Source organism: Astatotilapia calliptera, chromosome 5, assembly GCF_964374335.1.
Source record: "Astatotilapia calliptera chromosome 5, fAstCal68.1, whole genome shotgun sequence".
Taxonomy (NCBI): Eukaryota; Metazoa; Chordata; class Actinopteri; order Cichliformes; family Cichlidae; genus Astatotilapia; species Astatotilapia calliptera.
This window is the reverse complement of record NC_137426.1, coordinates 39,554,605-39,572,286: the sequence shown is the minus strand read 5'-3', so window position 1 is coordinate 39,572,286 and position 17,682 is coordinate 39,554,605. Positions and strand designations below refer to the sequence as shown.

Genomic DNA, 17,682 nt, shown 5'->3' with positions numbered 1-17,682 from the left:
AATTGTCTTTCCCACACTGACTGCGCAAAGTGTGTAATAAAGGTCACTATTTTTTGACACCTACTTCGGCCTGGGCTTGCTTTCTTCTCTTCCCTAAATCGAATGAACCATAACACTGAGATCAAAGTTATTAGATTATTAGATTAAATACAACTTTATTAATCCATCGGTGGGTTCCTGCGGGATTTTCACACAGCTGAATAAACATCAAACAGAAAACTGATTAAACAGAAGTGTGAGACGGTCGAGAGTTTACTCCAGTGTCCTGTAATATTTTAGATAGCAAGGAGCAGACGGCGAGTTTATTAAACTCCACCCACACAGCGGTGACACAGATCTGAAGGCTGGACCGTCCCATTTCACAGCCTCACACTTCTGGCCTTCTCAGTCTTTGCAGGACCCGGCCCACGTAGGCTAGGAAGGCCGGGTCCTCCGAAGGATGCGGCCGACGTTTTGGGACACAGCTACAGACACACAAGAAAAGCCAGAGAAACAAAGACAAATCCAAAGAATCCATCATACTGAGTCAAAGTGATCACAGGTCTGCTTTGTTGGAGCCTTCAAAGTGGAACATGTGGACTGTTCCTTTATTACTACCACTGAAGGCCACGCCCCTCTGCTCATGTGATCACGTGGTTTGTAGGAACGCTCCTCTTCCTCAGAGGATCCACCTGTGCTTCCTCTCCTCTCTCCTCCACCTGTTACAGTGAGGGAACGTCCTCCATAATGGAGGAGCTGCTGGAAAGTGCTGAGAGTTTCCTCCAGAGTGAGACCTCTGTCACAATTGTTACGGATTCAAATATTGGGGATGGAGACAAAAGGAAAAACCACAATAACAACACTGGTCCGGCCGGGTTGAGTCAAACGATGATTTTAATGATCACACGCGTGGGAGATGGACACCGTACGCAGACGGCATCAGATTGTTAGGGTTCCTGGGTCAGTGACCCAGTGTCTTGTGTTTTTGGTTATTTGATTTTGTTATTTCATTATATTCTAGCTTTGCTTTACGGGTTTTTCTTAGTTAAGGTCCTCTGGGTGGGGTTTGGTTAGAGTGTTAGTGTTTTGGTTTTCTGTCTGTGTTCCTTTGTTGCTGTCTTCCTTGTCTGCTGTATTTCCACGTCCAGTCAGTGTCTGTGTCTGCCCTGGTCCCACGTCTCTGTTCCCTTTGTAGTGCCTGAATGTGAGTCTGTGTCTTTGTTCAGTCCGTGTTATGTGTTTCCTGTTTTACTTTGAAGGTCTCTGTCTTTTCTCAGTGTGTTCAGTTTACACTTCTTTGGTCTCGTCAGTTCTGATTTGTCCCAGCTGTGTTTCCCTCCTGTTACTCATTCCTTGATTGCTCCCTCTGTGTATTTAAGCCCTGTGTTTCTCTGTGTCCGTGTCGCGATCTACCGTTTATTTTGCTGTGTGTTTTGCCCATCCACCGGTGTTAGTTTATTTTGAGTTTTTTCCAGTTATGTCATGTTTGCGTTCAGCATTAAAGCTGTTTTGGTTTAAGTTTGTCTTTGGAGTCTGCATCTTGGGTCCTATCCCTGTCCGCACACAGCCGGCACCTAACACAGATCTCAAAATGGTGGAGCATTGATCAAACTCTTATAGCCTCTGGTGCCCCCACCTTATCATAAAAGCCTAAACATTCACATGCTTTCTCTCACACAGCGCCTAAGCTACGACCTTGGCTCCCTGTTTATCTGCTCCTGCTGAGATGGGGCAGAAAACTCCAGCATATTCTGTTCTCTTCTAATCAGACAAATAAGGCGATGACTTTCTACGAACAGTATTTCTTATAACTCAGCAGTATAATGCATCATAAAACAATATCATTCATTCACCATAAATCAGCAGTCTAATGTAATGCAAACCAGTTTAACAAATGCAATAGTTATCAGCTTCTTCTAATTCAGGAGAATAATGCAAACTAAAACTACATAATAATTCACAATCTTTAATTAGGGGTCTAACATGGCATAAAATAATATTATAATCCCACAACTGCTTAAAACAACACACATCTCTCTCTCTGGTTTGTGAACTCTCCTTTCTTAAAAACAGAAAGTGAGACTGTAGTTGTTCTTGGGTGAGAAACACAAAACCGTTTCCTTATTATTATTTTTCATCTACAATTTAAATTTTGTGTCTCTCTCTCTCTCTCTTCTTTATTTGTCCACTGCGATAGCTTGTGAGCTGCAGAATCACCGCTTTCACAGTTGGAGACAATTACTTTTACACAGCGCCAATGGTATGTGCCATGGTGATCCATAAGTATGATCACAAGTTTATTTAGTTATTTTTCAACCCAACACAACAAACAAGCAAAAACATGATGCTGATACTATGAACACTCTACACACATGAGTCAAGATGCAGGAAAACTGCTGCGCATCTGAGGTGTGAGGAAGAAACTGAACTCTCAGATAGCTGTATGCTCGAGTTATCATAGCTCTGTTTCCCTCCCTCTGATGCATTCTCAGCCAGCTCCTGCTCTGATAATGTGTAGCTTGCTCATCAGTTCAGAAGAAACCGCAACGCAACCTCACACAGTGGTTCCGTGCTTTGCCGCACACAGTGGAAAAGACTTGCACAATGGTCAAGATTTTCATATTCAATTCAGCTTCTCCATCATGTAATTTTCAACTGTTTCATACAGGGTTCAGCATATTAGTTGTTTTTATAGGTGTGCTCTATATGTCAACAATGGCTCATAATAGGATGACAGGTCAAGTACCCCTATGCACTTCATTATTTTAAATATTTTCATTGTATTCTTCATCTCATATGTCATTGCACTGAATTTGAGCAACCCTAAACTTAATGCAGATTACTTTTAACAATTATCCACCTCAGTGAAATCTATGGTCTGGAGCACAGGCTGTTGTTGATCAGGTCAATCTAAAGAATAGTCTAAACATTTTGTTTCCTAATGAAATCAGCAATGGCGGGTGAAAGCCATTCACCAGAGCATATCTGAACTGCTGCTGATGTGGGCTGGCGTTCTCTGCATGCTCTCCAAGGCTGCTGTGTTTTCTGAAAACTTCTAACATCTGACATTTGAATCTGAAGTGTATCACATCACAGGGAAAAAAAGCACCGAAAATAAAGCAGTGTGCTGCTTTTCGGTCTGGTTACTACCGTTTATGTCAGAACCGGTGCCCTTACCGGTACCCATCCCTACTCTTCACCCACAAACACTGGGTGGTGCAGTCGTCTTGCAGCTGTGAGCTGCCCTGTATGATGTGATCATTAAGTTTGTCCTCTGTGGTTCTCCCTGCAGGTTTTCCAGATGATCGTTAATGGTCACAGGAGGGAGGAGAAGAGGATGAAGGAGGTGGGCTGTCAGTGGGAGAGTCCTGAGGAGGACAGGAAGGAGGTGGGCTGTCAGAGCAAGGGAGTGCAGGTGGATGTGCTGAATCAGCAGTTCAGCTGGAGACACTCAGGTGAGACTCAGGGGGATGCGTGATCTATGACTGTTATACGTGAAACACAGAGCTTCAAACTCAGGTCCAGTGTGACATGGAATAGAATAGAATAGAATATCTCTTTATCTTTATTGTCACTGTCACAAGAACAATGAAACACAGTTAGCATCTCTCCATTGTGTGTAATACACAAGTATCTATGCAATAACACAGACATTTACTGACTGAGTGACCTCAGTCCTGCTTACAGTAAACACATCCACACACTGCCTGAGGCTCTTGTGGTTGGAGCTCACATCTGAGCTCAGCATTAATCTGTCCTCCCCTCTCTCTCTCAGGTCTTCCGGGTCCTGATCCGTTAAAGCCCGCTGCTGACTGCACGGCAGAGGAGATGCTGATGGCCTTTCGCTCTCAGTTTATCAACATAGTGTCCGAACCTGTCCTGAGGAGGCTGCTGGATGAACTCCTGGAGCGCCGCGTCATCATTGATGATGAAATGGATTTAGGCGGAGCGGATGGAAGGGTGAATAACGCCCGACGGGTGATCGACGTAGTGCGGAGAAAAGTATCCCAGGCTAGGCTCTGATCGCCGCTCTCTGCGAGGTGGATCTTTCACAGGAGCTGCAGCTTATGTGATGCACTGCCAGATGTTCTCCATCAGACTCACAGGTCAGCACTCACAGGAAAGCAAATTATGACTCACCCAGAAGAAGCTTACACCTTTCAATATTCAATTGTCCAATCCACTTACAGAGTGGAAACATGAGCGCTGGCTCATCTATTTGGTTTTGCGTTTTCACATCAAAGGTTTTCACAGAGACAATTTTCGATTTTATTTTATTGCTTTATACAAACAAAGATGTTCCAAACAGCAGAACATGGCAGAGTTTCAGCAGGTTTCAGGACTGAAGTGCTCCAGAAATTAGGTCTTGAGTCAAACCTGAACAGTGAGCTCTGTGAAAAAGTCCAACAGAAACCAACAGATTAATGGAAATTTTGGTTGCTTTCATGTTGTTGAAGTAAAACGTGTCAGAGAGCAGAGGATCGGACTGTTTTGTGTGTTTCTTTCTGTAACTCTGATCAACGTGAAAATAAAAGATGAGTTCAGTGTTGGGTAAGTTACTTTAAAATAGTAACTTAGTTACATTACTAGTTACTTCTCTCAAAAGTAACTCAGTTACTTCAAGTTACTCGTTACTTTCAAAGTAACTAGTTACTAGGGAAAGTAACTTTGGTTTTACTCAGAATTCTCTTGTTAATGTGTTGCTTCCATAACTTTGCCAGTCTTCTAGCTTGTTTACTTGCCACAAGTGCACTGTGCCACCTACCAATAGAAAGGAAAAGATAATGTGCATATTTCCACGAGAGAAATCCCACGCCTGGACCGTCATTGACTGCTGCCATGATTCTAGCCTACGTCACAGCGTCATGTGCGCCTTTTACATCCAACACAAAAACTGCAGTCGTGGTGCTTTCGATTGTACTCAGAACTCGGAAATTCTGCCTTCTGAATAGGAAGATGTAGGTAACACCAGACTGCAGATGAGCTGCATACAGGGCTGGACTGCGACAGAAAATTGGCCCGGGCATTTTGACTAGAGACTGGCCCACCATTATAGGAAAAATTATAAAGCCTTTGAATGAAAACAAACGCTGTTGTGACAGTGATGTACACTGTTTTGATGGTATATATGCATTAATCTATCAATCGTTTGTTGTAATATTCAGATAATTATTTTTTAAAAGCTAGACATTTTAAATGAGAATAAGAAAGAAAAGTATTTCTTTGTGCCCACCTCTCCCTGTTAATGCCCTACCTGCCCCCTGGCAACACTTTGCTAGATCCGCACCTGCACAGTTACCAGCTGTCAGCTACCTAAAAAAGGATCCTGGTGTTATTTATCTCTCAGAAACAGTTCATAACTTCCCTTCAACTCATTCATGTCACCTAAAAGGTAAACCTGTTTCTCCATCACCTGTTCAGCTCTGATGATTCAGTAAGGACATCTCCTGGTTTCATCTTCATGTTTCCCTCTCACCACATATACAAACCGATATCATGACCAGCAGCTTTACAGCTGTGGCTCCAGCAAACATCAGCTGATACTAGAAATTAATATTAAATAAATTCTAACAACAGCTGATCAAGCTTAAACGTGCTGCTGTTGTTTAGCGCGACATCCGCTGGTTTCCTCTTTCGGTGCAAAGTGAGCGATAAACAAACAAGAGAGCCGATCAGCTGATCATTGATCAGTTTTCATGATTGAAGTAGAAACGGGAGAGGGAGGGGGGAGAATGAGAGAAGAAGAGACAGCTGTGCAGCAAAGACACAGAATAACTCCAGCTTTGTGTCTTTTTCATTGTAGCTGAATTACGGGACAAACTGTTCCTTTTCACCTCAATAAGAAACGCGTAATATTTCTCTGAATACCAGACGGGACGGTTGGCAACTCTAATAACTTATGAACAAAATAAAGTTCAACATCATTAACTTCATAGCACCCACCCAGCTGTATAGAAACTCCGTCATGCTAGCTAGCACGCAGTACGGAAAAAGTCAGCACAACGAAAATAAACTCCACCTAAACTTGGTTCATATCTGACCCAGAGAGACTGCAGGTCATAACTTCTTACCTGAAGTTCAGTTCACACTTGGACCGGCGGCCGCCTCGGGTCTCTTTTCCTTCTGCGTCCCTTTTCCTTCATCGAGAACGTGTTGCTTTCTCTCATCCACCTGCTGGCCTCCACCACTTGCTAATGTTACTGAATCTGTGGAAGCTCCGCGATAGCCACCACACGAAGTAACGAGTAACGACCCTATCTAAATCCCAGTAACGACTAACGCGTTCCTGATTTTGGCATAATAACTAGTTACCGTGCTCGTTACCACAATGATAACGTAGTTACTGTAACGCGTTACTTAATAACGCGTTAGTCCCAACACTGGATGAGTTTCCTGTCACTCTGTCTGGTTCAGTCTGGATTTGTAAAATAACCTTGAAAATATTTAGTAACTGATAATCATAAATATCAATCATTGTAGGTTTTCACAAATATTCAGAGATGTTGTGGTGAGTCAAGAAGCTAATAACCATCCACACCTGGACCCTAGTTTACTGTAACCTGCAGTGAGTGGGGGTGGTGGTGACGGGGAGTGATGGTGAGCAGGAGCTCTGACTTCATGATTTGAACAGGACTCTGTGATGGATTTGTTACAGGTAGGAAGCTCTAATCTGTCCATCTTCATCTTCTATGTCAGAGAATAAAGAGAAGCCAAAGATTCAGTTACGGATATCCTGACAGTAGCCCCAGTGAGAGGTTCAAATAAACTAAACCTCCTGGAGGAGGACCGTCAGGGTTGTTCAGATCTTCAGTTTGGGCCAATCCCATGGGCTGAGATGCCACCACAGAGTCATAGAAGGTCTTAAAAGTGCTCCCTGTTCTCCAAATGACCTCAGCCACCTCAGCAGGTAGAGTCTGTTCTGACCCTTCCTGTAAAGAGCATCAGTGTTGTGGCTCTAGTCCAGTTTATTTATTCAGGTGAAAACCCAAGTACCTGGGGAGAGTGGAGGACAGGGAGATGTGATTAAAGTCCCCAGAGATCAGGAAAAGGGCCTGAGGGTGCTGTGTTTGGAGTCTGCTGGTTACAGTGTGCAGGACCTCACAGGCTGCTGCAGCGCTAGCAGAGGGCGGGACATACACAGCTATCATAATCATGTGTGTAAACTCTCGCGGTAGATAGTACGGTCTCATGCTAACCGCTAGCAGCTCAAAGTCCTAACAGCATAGCGTCTCTTTGATAGATAAATGCCCAGAGTTACACTATCTATCGTTCACAAACACAGCCAGACCCCCTCCTCTCTTCTTACCACTCTCCGTTGTTCTGTCGGCCTGGATCAGATGAAAACCATCCATGTTTACGTGTGAGTCCGGAGTTAGCGCAGTTAGCCACGACTCTGTGAAGCACATCAGGCTGCACTCCCTGTAGCTAGGGTTGCCAACCGTCCCTTAAAATACGGAATCGTCCCGTATTTCGAAACAAAAGCACACGTCCCGTATTGAGCTAATAAGGGACGCACTTTGTCCCGTAATACAGTGAGAATCAAAAGTAGTCTATAAATGTTTATGGAATTAACACTTTGTTTGAAAACATAATTCCCAGCCCCTCTCCTGCTTTGTGACCAATGAGCTGACAGCACACTTATGACAATTCGAGTATGACAATTCAGATTACCGCTCATCTCATCTCGAGGGAAGGTCGCTTGCGGAGAAAATACCGGAAGACAACAGATGACCACAACAAGAAGCATGGCCATGCATGAAGCAGGCATGAAGCAGGCATGGAGGAGATCCAGGCCCCAGACAACCAGAGGCCCCAGAGTGCGAGAGCCCAAGGAGGACCACCGGAGGGGCATCCGTGCCACCTTCAGGGCCCCCCGCACCCCGGAGGAGGCCTGACCGAGCAACAGGCGCCAGGCCCCGCCACATACCTGAGTGCCCAGCCCCGGACACCAAGAACCACCAAAGCACCGACCCCTGAGGGCATCAATCACCGGCAGGGAGTGTGGTGAGGGGAGATAGGCCTTGGAGGGCCTGGGAGTTCCCAGAGAGGTGGAGTCTAAGACCCGACCTGACATATAGACACAGACAAACAGGCACACACAGACACAAACATGCATTCCCACCCTCATGCACACATATACAAACATTCAGCACTCACCCAACGTAAGGATTGACATAAATGGATATGTACACACAATCACACTCCCAAAAACATACTCTATACCACAGGTCCAGGTACCCTCGCCCCCAGAGGGGAAACAGAACCCAGACCCAAGAGATGTTACCCTTCCCCCCGGGGTGGAGGCAAGCAGACCGTCCCAGGCTCCGCAGCAGCAGGGAGGCCAATCGGACAGCCAAAATCTCCTCCCAGCCCCCCCGCCCCAATGGCTAGCAGAGAACGGGGGTGTGTGAAGACCCCATACCTCCCTCCTCCCGCTCATGTGTAGTGTTGCTGCGTGTTGTTCTAAAGTGCATTTAAAACAAGGGAGAGCATGGTGCTGCTGCCAGAGAGCAGCAGGTGTTAGCACGGCCCCTCCCGAGAACCCTCAATGTCTACATGGATTTATTGCTTTTTATTGTTTTAAACCTGTAATTAGTTTAGCAACTTCAGTGTCTGAAATATGAGTGATGGTGAACAAATTTTGACCAACATCATTCACATTATCAGAGCATACGACTGAGTCAAAGCTCTGACTGATCTCCTTAACCGATGAGATAAAGAAAGTGTTTAAGTTATTGGCAATAGATAGATGCTCTCTAACAATAGAGTTATTTACATAAAGTTCAATTGTAATTTTACTTTTGTTTGAATGACGGCCAAGTAATTTATTTAAGTTTTGCCAGACATTTTTACCATTACCTTTGGCTCTTTCAATTATATTTATAAAAAATTTTGCTTTGGCCTGTCTCAAACTTCTTGTTACTTTGTTCCGCATTGAAGTAAATCTCTGTCTATCCAGAGTTAGACCTGTTTTCAGGAACTGCTTTAGTAATTGATCTCTTGTTTTCATTAGATTCTTGCACTCTTTGTTTCACCAGGGTAAATTAGATGTTGTCTTTATTTTTTGTCGACCTCTAATGGAGTATGTTGATATAACATTCTTGACAATGTCAGTGAAGTGACTGCTGCAGAATTGTGGATCATCACTACACAATAAAGGCTCCCAGTTAACTGATGCTAATGCTTCTGCTACATTTTGTCGCTGACTTCTTGGTATAAATTCATAAAAGGATCTCTTATTAGATGAACTATGAAAGTCATTCTTAACCCATGATTTCATAATTTTTCTAGAAAATAATATAAAATTGTGGTCTGAAATACCAGTGATAAAATTATAAGATTTAATAATTCGCTCGGGCTTATTACTGAAAACCAGATCTATTTTAGTTTCAGAGTGTCTCATTATTCTTGTGGGTTGTTCATGTGTGGAGTAAAGTTCAACGTCTCCATTATGTCCTTGAGTGTTTTTCTGTCCTTTTCACAGTCCCAGTTGACATTAAGATCTCCCATTACAATTATTTCATTAGACTTATTATTTATAGTATGATATTTAAGTAATATCTGTAGTTGCTCATAAAAAATATTCTTTGCGGAAGGAGGGCGATATAAACAGATCAACGTAAATGACATTTCTGGAGAAAGAGTGATTTTAACAGAAATATGTTCTATTTCGACATCTATTGGTGAAATAAGTAAAGAGCAATCCAGGTGTTTTTTACATACAGAAGTATTCCTCCTCCTCTTGTTTCAATTCTATCCCTTCTGAATACTGTGTACTCTGGAAAGACAACCGCAAACTCAGGAGAAGCACTTGTGAGCCAAGATTCAATTCACAAAATGGAAATATTGGAATTGCTTAGAATATGTTCCAGTTGCTCATGCTTTGGTAACATACTGCGAATGTTAATGTGTCCACATAGAAGCCCCTTTGGTTTATTTTTAGTGTCCCAGATTACTTTAGTCTGATTATATGTCTTGCAGATCTTTGTTCCTCTGTAACTTTCAAAGGCAGGATTTCTTGTCCTTTTGTTGACAATGCTATGAGCATCTAATGATGAGAAACCCTTTACCGGAGACTGTAGTTTGGGTACAGCAGGTGGGGGCCCAGGAAGCCGAGATGGGGGCCCAGGCAGCCGCGTTGGGGGCTAAGGCAGCCGAGGTGGCGACCCAGGCAGCCGAGGTGGAGGCCCGAGCAGCTAAGGTGGAAGCCCAGGCAGCTGAGGTGGAGGCCCGAGCAGCTAAGGTGGAAGCCCAGGCAGCTGAGGTGGAAGCCCAGGCAGCTGAGGTGGAGGCCCAGGCAGCTTAGGTGGAGGCCTGAGCAGCTGAGGTGTAGGCCCAGGCAGCCAAGATTGAAACCCAGGCAGCTGAGGTGGAAACCCAGGCAGATGAGGTGGAGGCCCAGGCGGCTGAGGTGGAGGCCCAGGCAGCTGAGGTGGAGGCCTAAGCAGCTGAGGTGGAGGCCCAGGCAGCCGAGATTGAAACCCAGGCAGCTGAGGTGGAAAGCCAGGCAGCTGAGGTGGAAACCCAGGCAGCTGAGGTGGAGGCCCAGGCAGCTGAAGTGGAAATCCAGGCAGCTGAGGCAGAAACCCAGGCAACTGAGGCGGAGGCCCTAGCAGCTGAAGTGGTAACCCAAACAGCAGAAGTGGAGGCCCGGACAACAGGGGCGTAAACGCTATTAGCTGCAGATGTAGCCTTACTAACTGGGACGGTGTTTGGAGCACAGTTAGTTGAGGTGGAAAGCAATGCAGTCACAGCTGTGCCCATAGGCTAACTAGGCTAATTAGTTGTAGCCAGACCAAATCACTGATGTTTGAATTAGGTCCAGGATTTAGTTCTATATCACCAGACTTTGTTGTGTGGGTCAACTTTGCTAGTGAGAGACAGAGAGAGGCGTTGAAAGGCTGCTCCAACGGAACTTATTGTTTCGGAGGAAAACACGAACACAGGCAAGGCAAGGCAAGTTTATTTGTATAGCACAATTCAACAACAAGGTGATTCAAAGTGCTTTACAGAGACATTAGAAACAAAAACAAATAAAAAGCATGATTTAAAATTTATTAAAACAAGCAAACAAACTAACTAACTAATTAACAAACAAACAAACAAACAAACAAACAAAACAGTATATAAAATCAAAACAGATAAAATCAGAACAGTAGATAAAATCAGTAGTTAAATGTAAGTTTTGAAATTTAAGCTTAAAAGTGTGGATTTGGTGCTTTATTCAAATGCAGCTGAGAACAGGTGAGTCTTCAACCTGGATTTAAATAAACTGAGTGTTTCAGCTGATCTGAGGCTTTCTGGGAGTTTGTTCCAGATATAAGGAGCATAAAAGCTGAATGCAGCTTCTCCGTGTCTGGTTCTGACTCTGGGAACTGATAAAAGACCGGATCCAGATGACCTGAGGGATCTGGAAGGTTCATACTGGGTCAGGAGGTCACTGATGTAATTTGGTCCTAAACCATTCAGAGCTTTATAGACCAGCATCAGAACTTTAAAGTCTATCCTCTGACGGACAGGCAGCCAGTGTAAAGACCTCAGAGCTGGACTGATGTGGTCCACTTTTTTGGTCTTAGTGAGGACTCGAGCTGCAGAGTTCTGAATGTCATAATGAACCTGGAGGTTTGTTTTTCTCCATCTGCGCTCAGCTTTTCTACACTCTCTTTTTTCATTTTTCACTAGTGTGGAGTTTCTCCATGGAGACTTCTTCCTTCCAGAGATAACCTTCACCTTAATGGGAGCAATAGTGTCCATTACATTTAACATGTTAGCTTTGAAGCTATTGACGAGCTCATTGACTGAACCTCTGGACAGGTCAGGTGTTAATGGGAAGATCTGGTTAAAGATCTCACTACTGTCTTCAGTTATACACCGTTTTGTGATCACTGTTGTTGATATATTTGTGTGGGCTGAGATTTTACTTTCAAAGAAAACACAGTAATGATCAGACACGCCCACATCAGACACAGTAACCTTTGAAATGCTCAGGCCCTTGGAGATCAGTAGGTCAAGAGTGTGTCCTCTATTATGTGTGGCCTCTGTTACATGCTGAGTCAGCCCAAAGTTGCCCAGAGTGTTACTCAGGTCTTTAGTCCCTTTGTCCTGAGGGTTGTCCACATGGATGTTAAAATCCCCAACAATAATTACACAGTCAAAATCAACACAGATCACAGACAGCAGTTCACTGAGGTCATTAAAAAAGTCTGTGCAGTATTTGGGAGGCGTAAACATTAAGAAACACAACTTTGGATGGGGCCTTCAGCTGTAAAGCCACATATTCAAAAGACTGAAAACTTCCAGGAGATAGCTGCTTACATTGAAATGATTCATTAAATAAGACAGCAACCCCTCCTCCTCTCCTGCTCACCCTGGCCTCACTGATAAAACTGTAGTTAGGAGGGGTCGTCTCGATGAGAACAGCTCCACTGTTACTTTGGTCCAACCAAGTTTCAGTTAAAAACATAAAATCAAGGCTGTGCTCAGTGATTAAATCATTAATTAAAAATGTTTTCCCAGCTAGAGATCTAACATTTAATAAAGCCAACTTAAGTGTTTTAGAGGCATTACTTGTCCCCTTGTGTTTGGGAGCAGTCTGTGGCACACAAGGTATGTTTACTATGTTTAAGGATCTTTTAGAGTGCAGCTCTCTGTGTTTTGACCAGGCCACATGTCTCCTTCTGTCACCTAAAAGTACAGAAATTTTAAAACCTTCCAGTAAACAGGGTCCCAGCTTCTCCTGGGAAAAGTCACCACTGCCATAATCCTCGCAGCCCGGACCCTTCACACATCACACATCAGACTGCGGAGACAGAGCATGAAGGTGGTAAGGAGGAACTAAGGGGGGCGAGGCTGGGCAATGTGACTTCGATTGCTCTGTTGAGGGTGGGGCTCGATGGCGAACCTTTGGCTGCTCTGGTGGGGGGTTTATGGGGGACAATCTGGGGTAGATCTGAGCCCAGCATTGACCCGCTCCATCATCTCCTCAGTAAATTTCAGGTGTGGGGAGGAGGGAGAAAGGGAGGGGGAGGAGGGTGATGGGGGTGATGGCCTGTCAGGGGTTTGGGGGACTGGGGAAGATCGTGGTCGTTGGTGTTGTTGAGAGAGTTGGAGGCAAATAGGGACCCCTCTTCTTGCCTCAGATGTCTCTCCTTTCTGAGGCTCTTCCCGGGTGGGGGCAGATGGAGCTCCTCCTCAAGGTTTCTGCTGGGCTTTGTCTGTTCTTGGACTACTGTTTGTTCCTCTTTATGAGATAACTCCTCGTTTATCTCAGCCTTGGCACCAAGCACAGATGGATGACGTATGGAATAAAACAAGTTGGAGGGGAACAGTTTCACCCCTGACTTGTTAAAATTAAATCCATTTGCTTTAAACAGATGCCTGCGTTCCCAAAAAATATTAAAGTTGTTGATAAAATGCACTGAGTGGTCAGTACATGCTGATATGAGCCATTTATTCAGTGTAAACAACCTGCTGAATCTCTCGTCTCCTCCTCTGACCGGCGGTACAGGTCCACTGATGAATACAGCTGCATTCAGAGAGTTTACAGTATTTAATAATCCAGTAAAGTCCCGTTTCAGAACCTCCGACTGTTGTTTGGACACATCGTTTGACCCTGTATGCAGAACAATGTTTGTCACGGTTAGATGTTCATCTGCAATTTGAAGAATTCTCTCCTTCAGGTTGTTGACCATATCGTTAGGAAAGCAGAGGACTTTAGTGTTCTTACCGCACATCCTTTGTACATCCTTTACGGCAGAGTCACCCACAATCAGAGTTTCAGGCCTAGCTTTTAGCTTTTCCTGTGGCCTTTTACTTTTCAAAAGATTTTCGGACTTTACTTCGCTGCTTTTAGATGGATGGTTGTCCGATATAGATCCAGGGTCCTTTGATAGTGGAGCAAATCTGTTCTGCAGTTTCACATTCAGTTGTTTTGGAGGTTTGTTGTTAACCTTCCTATTCACGGTTGTCCAGTCCTGTTTCCTCTCGTATACAGGGGTAGAAGAGCTTCTCTGTCTCGTAGGAAGTGAAGGCCAGTTGGTTTCAGAGATTTCAGCTCACTGTGCCCTGCCTGTGATACGTCCTCCCCCTTCCAGAAGACATGATATATGTCTTGGTTTTGCACCAAGACAGTCCAAGGGGGGATTATCGCTTGAGGATTTATAATAGTGCACAAAGTCTACTTTCTTGGTCATGTTATCTGTGCTCCTTAGCTGTGTATTAGCTTGCTCATCGCCATTGTTTTGAATCAAAGGCAAAGTTGTTTCATTTCCACACAGTCCATTTACCTCTACGTTTACTTCTAAGCGATGAATTTTTGTCTCCAGTACTGCAATCTTCTGCAGGAGGCTGTGGTAGTCATCTGTGGAGAGGGAAGGCATCTTGTTGCTAGTTAGCCTAGCAGTTAGCACCTTTTCAGGCTATTGAGGCTGCTCGGTGCCCAGACGCTGTAATCAGGCTTCAGCTGTGTCTAGGCCACAGACACACGGAGCGCTGAGGATAAGGTAACTATAAAACTGTTGCTGTTTCTGTTAAGAACACTTTAATCCTAATGATCTATAAGTGTCCAGAAACTATCGCAGGTAAGCTCATATGGAAAAAAGGGAAAAAATCAGCATAAAAATCAATAAAAATCAATAAAAGAAGCAAAGCATTTAAAGAGCAAAGAGATGAAGCGTCAACACTCACAAAGGGGGAGGAGTTGAGTCGTACAGTCGAGTCTTAACAGTTTACTTACAGCTGGGCTCGTCAGGCACTCTTTTTGGCTGCAGTGGTTATTATTATATTTACATGCTTCCAGCTCCCGTTTCTGCTTCGTGACAGCTCGTACATTTTCTTTTTCTCCTTCCCTCTGTCAGGCGTTGTGTGGAGGCGAGGAAGAAGGAACCCAAACGCAGGACTCGCAGGTAGGTGAAGATTTATTATGAGGAGTGGATGAACAGAACAAAGGGAGAAAATGGCTGGCTGGCTGGACGACTGACTGAAGGACTGACTCAAAGACTGAATGGCCGGCTGGCTGAACGCAGGCGGAAACGACAACAGAACATCAATGACACAACAGAGAACTGGTGAAACCGAGGAACTTAAATACACAGGTTGAATGATGACAATGATTGGAAACAGGTGAGTACAGGGCTGAACATAATCTGACTAATGACATGGGAGACAAGCTGACACGGGGAAAAAACAGGAAGAGAGAACATTAATGTGGTGAACTAAACTGAACATGAACAAACTGAAATCACTGGGTCAATGACCCAGGAACCCTGACAGGACCCCCCCCCCCTTCAAAGGCCGGCACTCGACGGCCAAAAGAAAAAAAGACACGGAGGCTGGACCAGGCGGCGCGGAAGCCTCTGGCTGGAGACAGGCAGGGCCAATAGGCGCAGAAGCCTCTGGCTGGAGACAGTTAGGGCCAGTAGGCGCGGAAACCTCTGGCTGGAGACAGGCAGGGCCAGTAGGCGCAGAAGCCTCTGGCTGGAGACAGGCAGGGCCAGCGGGCGCGGAAACCCCTGGCTGAGGAGCGGCCGGGCCAGCGGGTGCGGAAACCCCTGGCTGAGGAGCAGGAGAGCTCACAGCTGGCTCTGGGTGCTGTGGCTGCAGGTCTGGGAACTGAACGGGATGGTGGACAGGTGACTGGGAAACAGGAGGCGACTGGACTACAGGGCACTGGGCGGCAGACTGGACAGGCTGGAGGACGGGCGACTGGGGGACAGGAGCAGACTGGACTGACTGGACAGGAGCAGACTGAGCTACAGGTGACTGGACAGGAGCGGACTGAGCTACTGGTGACTGGACAGGAGCGGACTGAGCTACAGGTGAGTGAACTGACAGGGCTGGAAGCTGAGCAGCAGATGAGGGAACTGACTGAATTGAAAGCTGAACAGCAGGTGAGGGAACTGACTGGAGTGGAGATGCTAAGGGATGAACAGAGGTAGGCGAGGCTGACGACGGAGCCGAGGTTGGTGTGGCTCATGGCTGAGCTACAGACTGAGCTAGTGACGGAGATAAAATTACAGCTTGGGCTAGTAAGGCTGGTGCCTGGGCAGGGGACAGTTCAGCTAATCTAACTAGGGATAGTGCGAGGGCGTGAAAGGCTGGGTCAGGAGGTGGATGAAGTGGTGAAGTAGCAGCTGAACCGGTTAGCTCTGCCTCGCCTCTAGGGGGGTCAGGCTGGGTTCTGGCTGCCCACAGCCTGGGCGCTGGGACAGGCACGGGAGGTGGCTGGACACCAGTCACCCCCACCCGAGAAACAGGAGCGGGTGTGGAGGTAGACTGGGTCGCAGCTGCCCTCCTCCTGGGAGCTGGCACTGGAGTCGGTGTAGGCTGACTGATAGGAGTGGAAATAACGACTGGGTGAGTGAATCTGCTAAGTTTTTCAGGGATTATGCTGGTCCTTCTGCCACCACTATTTACAGTCTTTGGGGGAGCAGAGCAGAACAAATCTTCCCAGTCCACAGAATCCTCCAGGAGGGAAACATCCCATGAATGAGAGATGGGTTTATTATTGGGTTTAAGTGGAGGGTCAAATGAGGGTGGAAAACAGTCACTGGAACTCACCACCGGGTATTGCTGGAAATAGTCCATTTTATGGCGGCGTGTGCGCCGCTTTCCCTGGGAGGAGGAAGCGGGCGGGGTGCACGTCCGAGCCTCTGGCACGGGAGCCTCTGTTGAGCCGAGGTGGGAGGCAGGTGATGTGTGAGCGAGGAGTGGGGCGGCGAGAGAGGGAGCGGCCGAAGCGCGGCGTGAAACGTCCAGTCTCCGCGGCAAATGCTCCGGTGCAGGTGAGGCAGCAGGTGGGGGAACGCGGCGTCTCCGAGGCCCGCCCAGAGCCAGGCGAGTCCCCTCGAAGACGTGCTCTCTCTCTCCGCGAAGAGCCGCTGTTTTCCCCTGAGCTCCTCTGCCCAACGGGAAAGCGCTGCCTCCTGCCGCTCGTAGAGGTCCGAGTCTGCTGGGTTCCACTCGTGTCTTCGTGGCACGGGTCGTGTCATTCTGTCAGGCGTTGTGTGGAGGCGAGGAAGAAGGAACCCAAATGCAGGACTCGCAGGTAGGTGCAGATTTATTATGAGGAGTGGATGAACAGAACAAAGGGAGAAAATGGCTGGCTGGCTGGACGACTGACTGAAGGACTGACTGAAAGACTGAATGGCTGGCTGGCTGAACGCAGGCGGAAACGACAACAGAACATCAATGACACGACAGAGAACTGGTGAAACCGAGGAACTTAAATACACAGGTTGAATGATGACAATGATTGGAAACAGGTGAGTACAGGGCTGAACATAATCTGACTAATGACATGGGAGACAAGCTGACACGGGGAAAAAACAGGAAGAGAGAACATTAATGTGGTGAACTAAACTGAACATGAACAAACTGAAATCACCGGGTCAACGACCCAGGAACCCTGACACCCTCGCTCACAGACACACAATGGTTATGGCAGTCCATTCTCCCTGCAGCATTGACTACACTGCCCATGAGGCTACATTGTTTAGGGCGATGCCTGTAACACTCTGCTATTGCCTTCATATTAAATCATTTTTGTATAATAATTTTTAGAGCCTCTTATTGCGTGTTTTTTTTGGGGTTTCCACCGGCGTGGAATAACCAAAAATAGAGAGACAATAGCCTAACATATGAAACAGGAAAATACCGCCATGTAATCCATTTATTTCAACAAACTAACTGTATTTTCAATATCAC

The 17,682-nt window shown here is 46.0% G+C and overlaps 1 protein-coding gene across 1 annotated transcript; it reads left to right on the top strand.

The window, feature by feature from the left end:
* The first annotated feature begins 3,013 nt into the window (after nucleotides 1-3,013).
* On the top strand, nucleotides 3,014-4,507 carry LOC145428802 (uncharacterized). Its single transcript, XM_080301519.1, has 2 exons — nucleotides 3,014-3,434; nucleotides 3,755-4,507. The coding sequence occupies exons 1-2, from the start codon at nucleotides 3,281-3,283 to the stop codon at nucleotides 4,000-4,002; spliced, it is 402 nt and encodes a 133-aa protein (XP_080157645.1). The 5' UTR covers nucleotides 3,014-3,280; the 3' UTR covers nucleotides 4,003-4,507.
* Nucleotides 4,508-17,682: the final 13,175 nt, after the last annotated feature.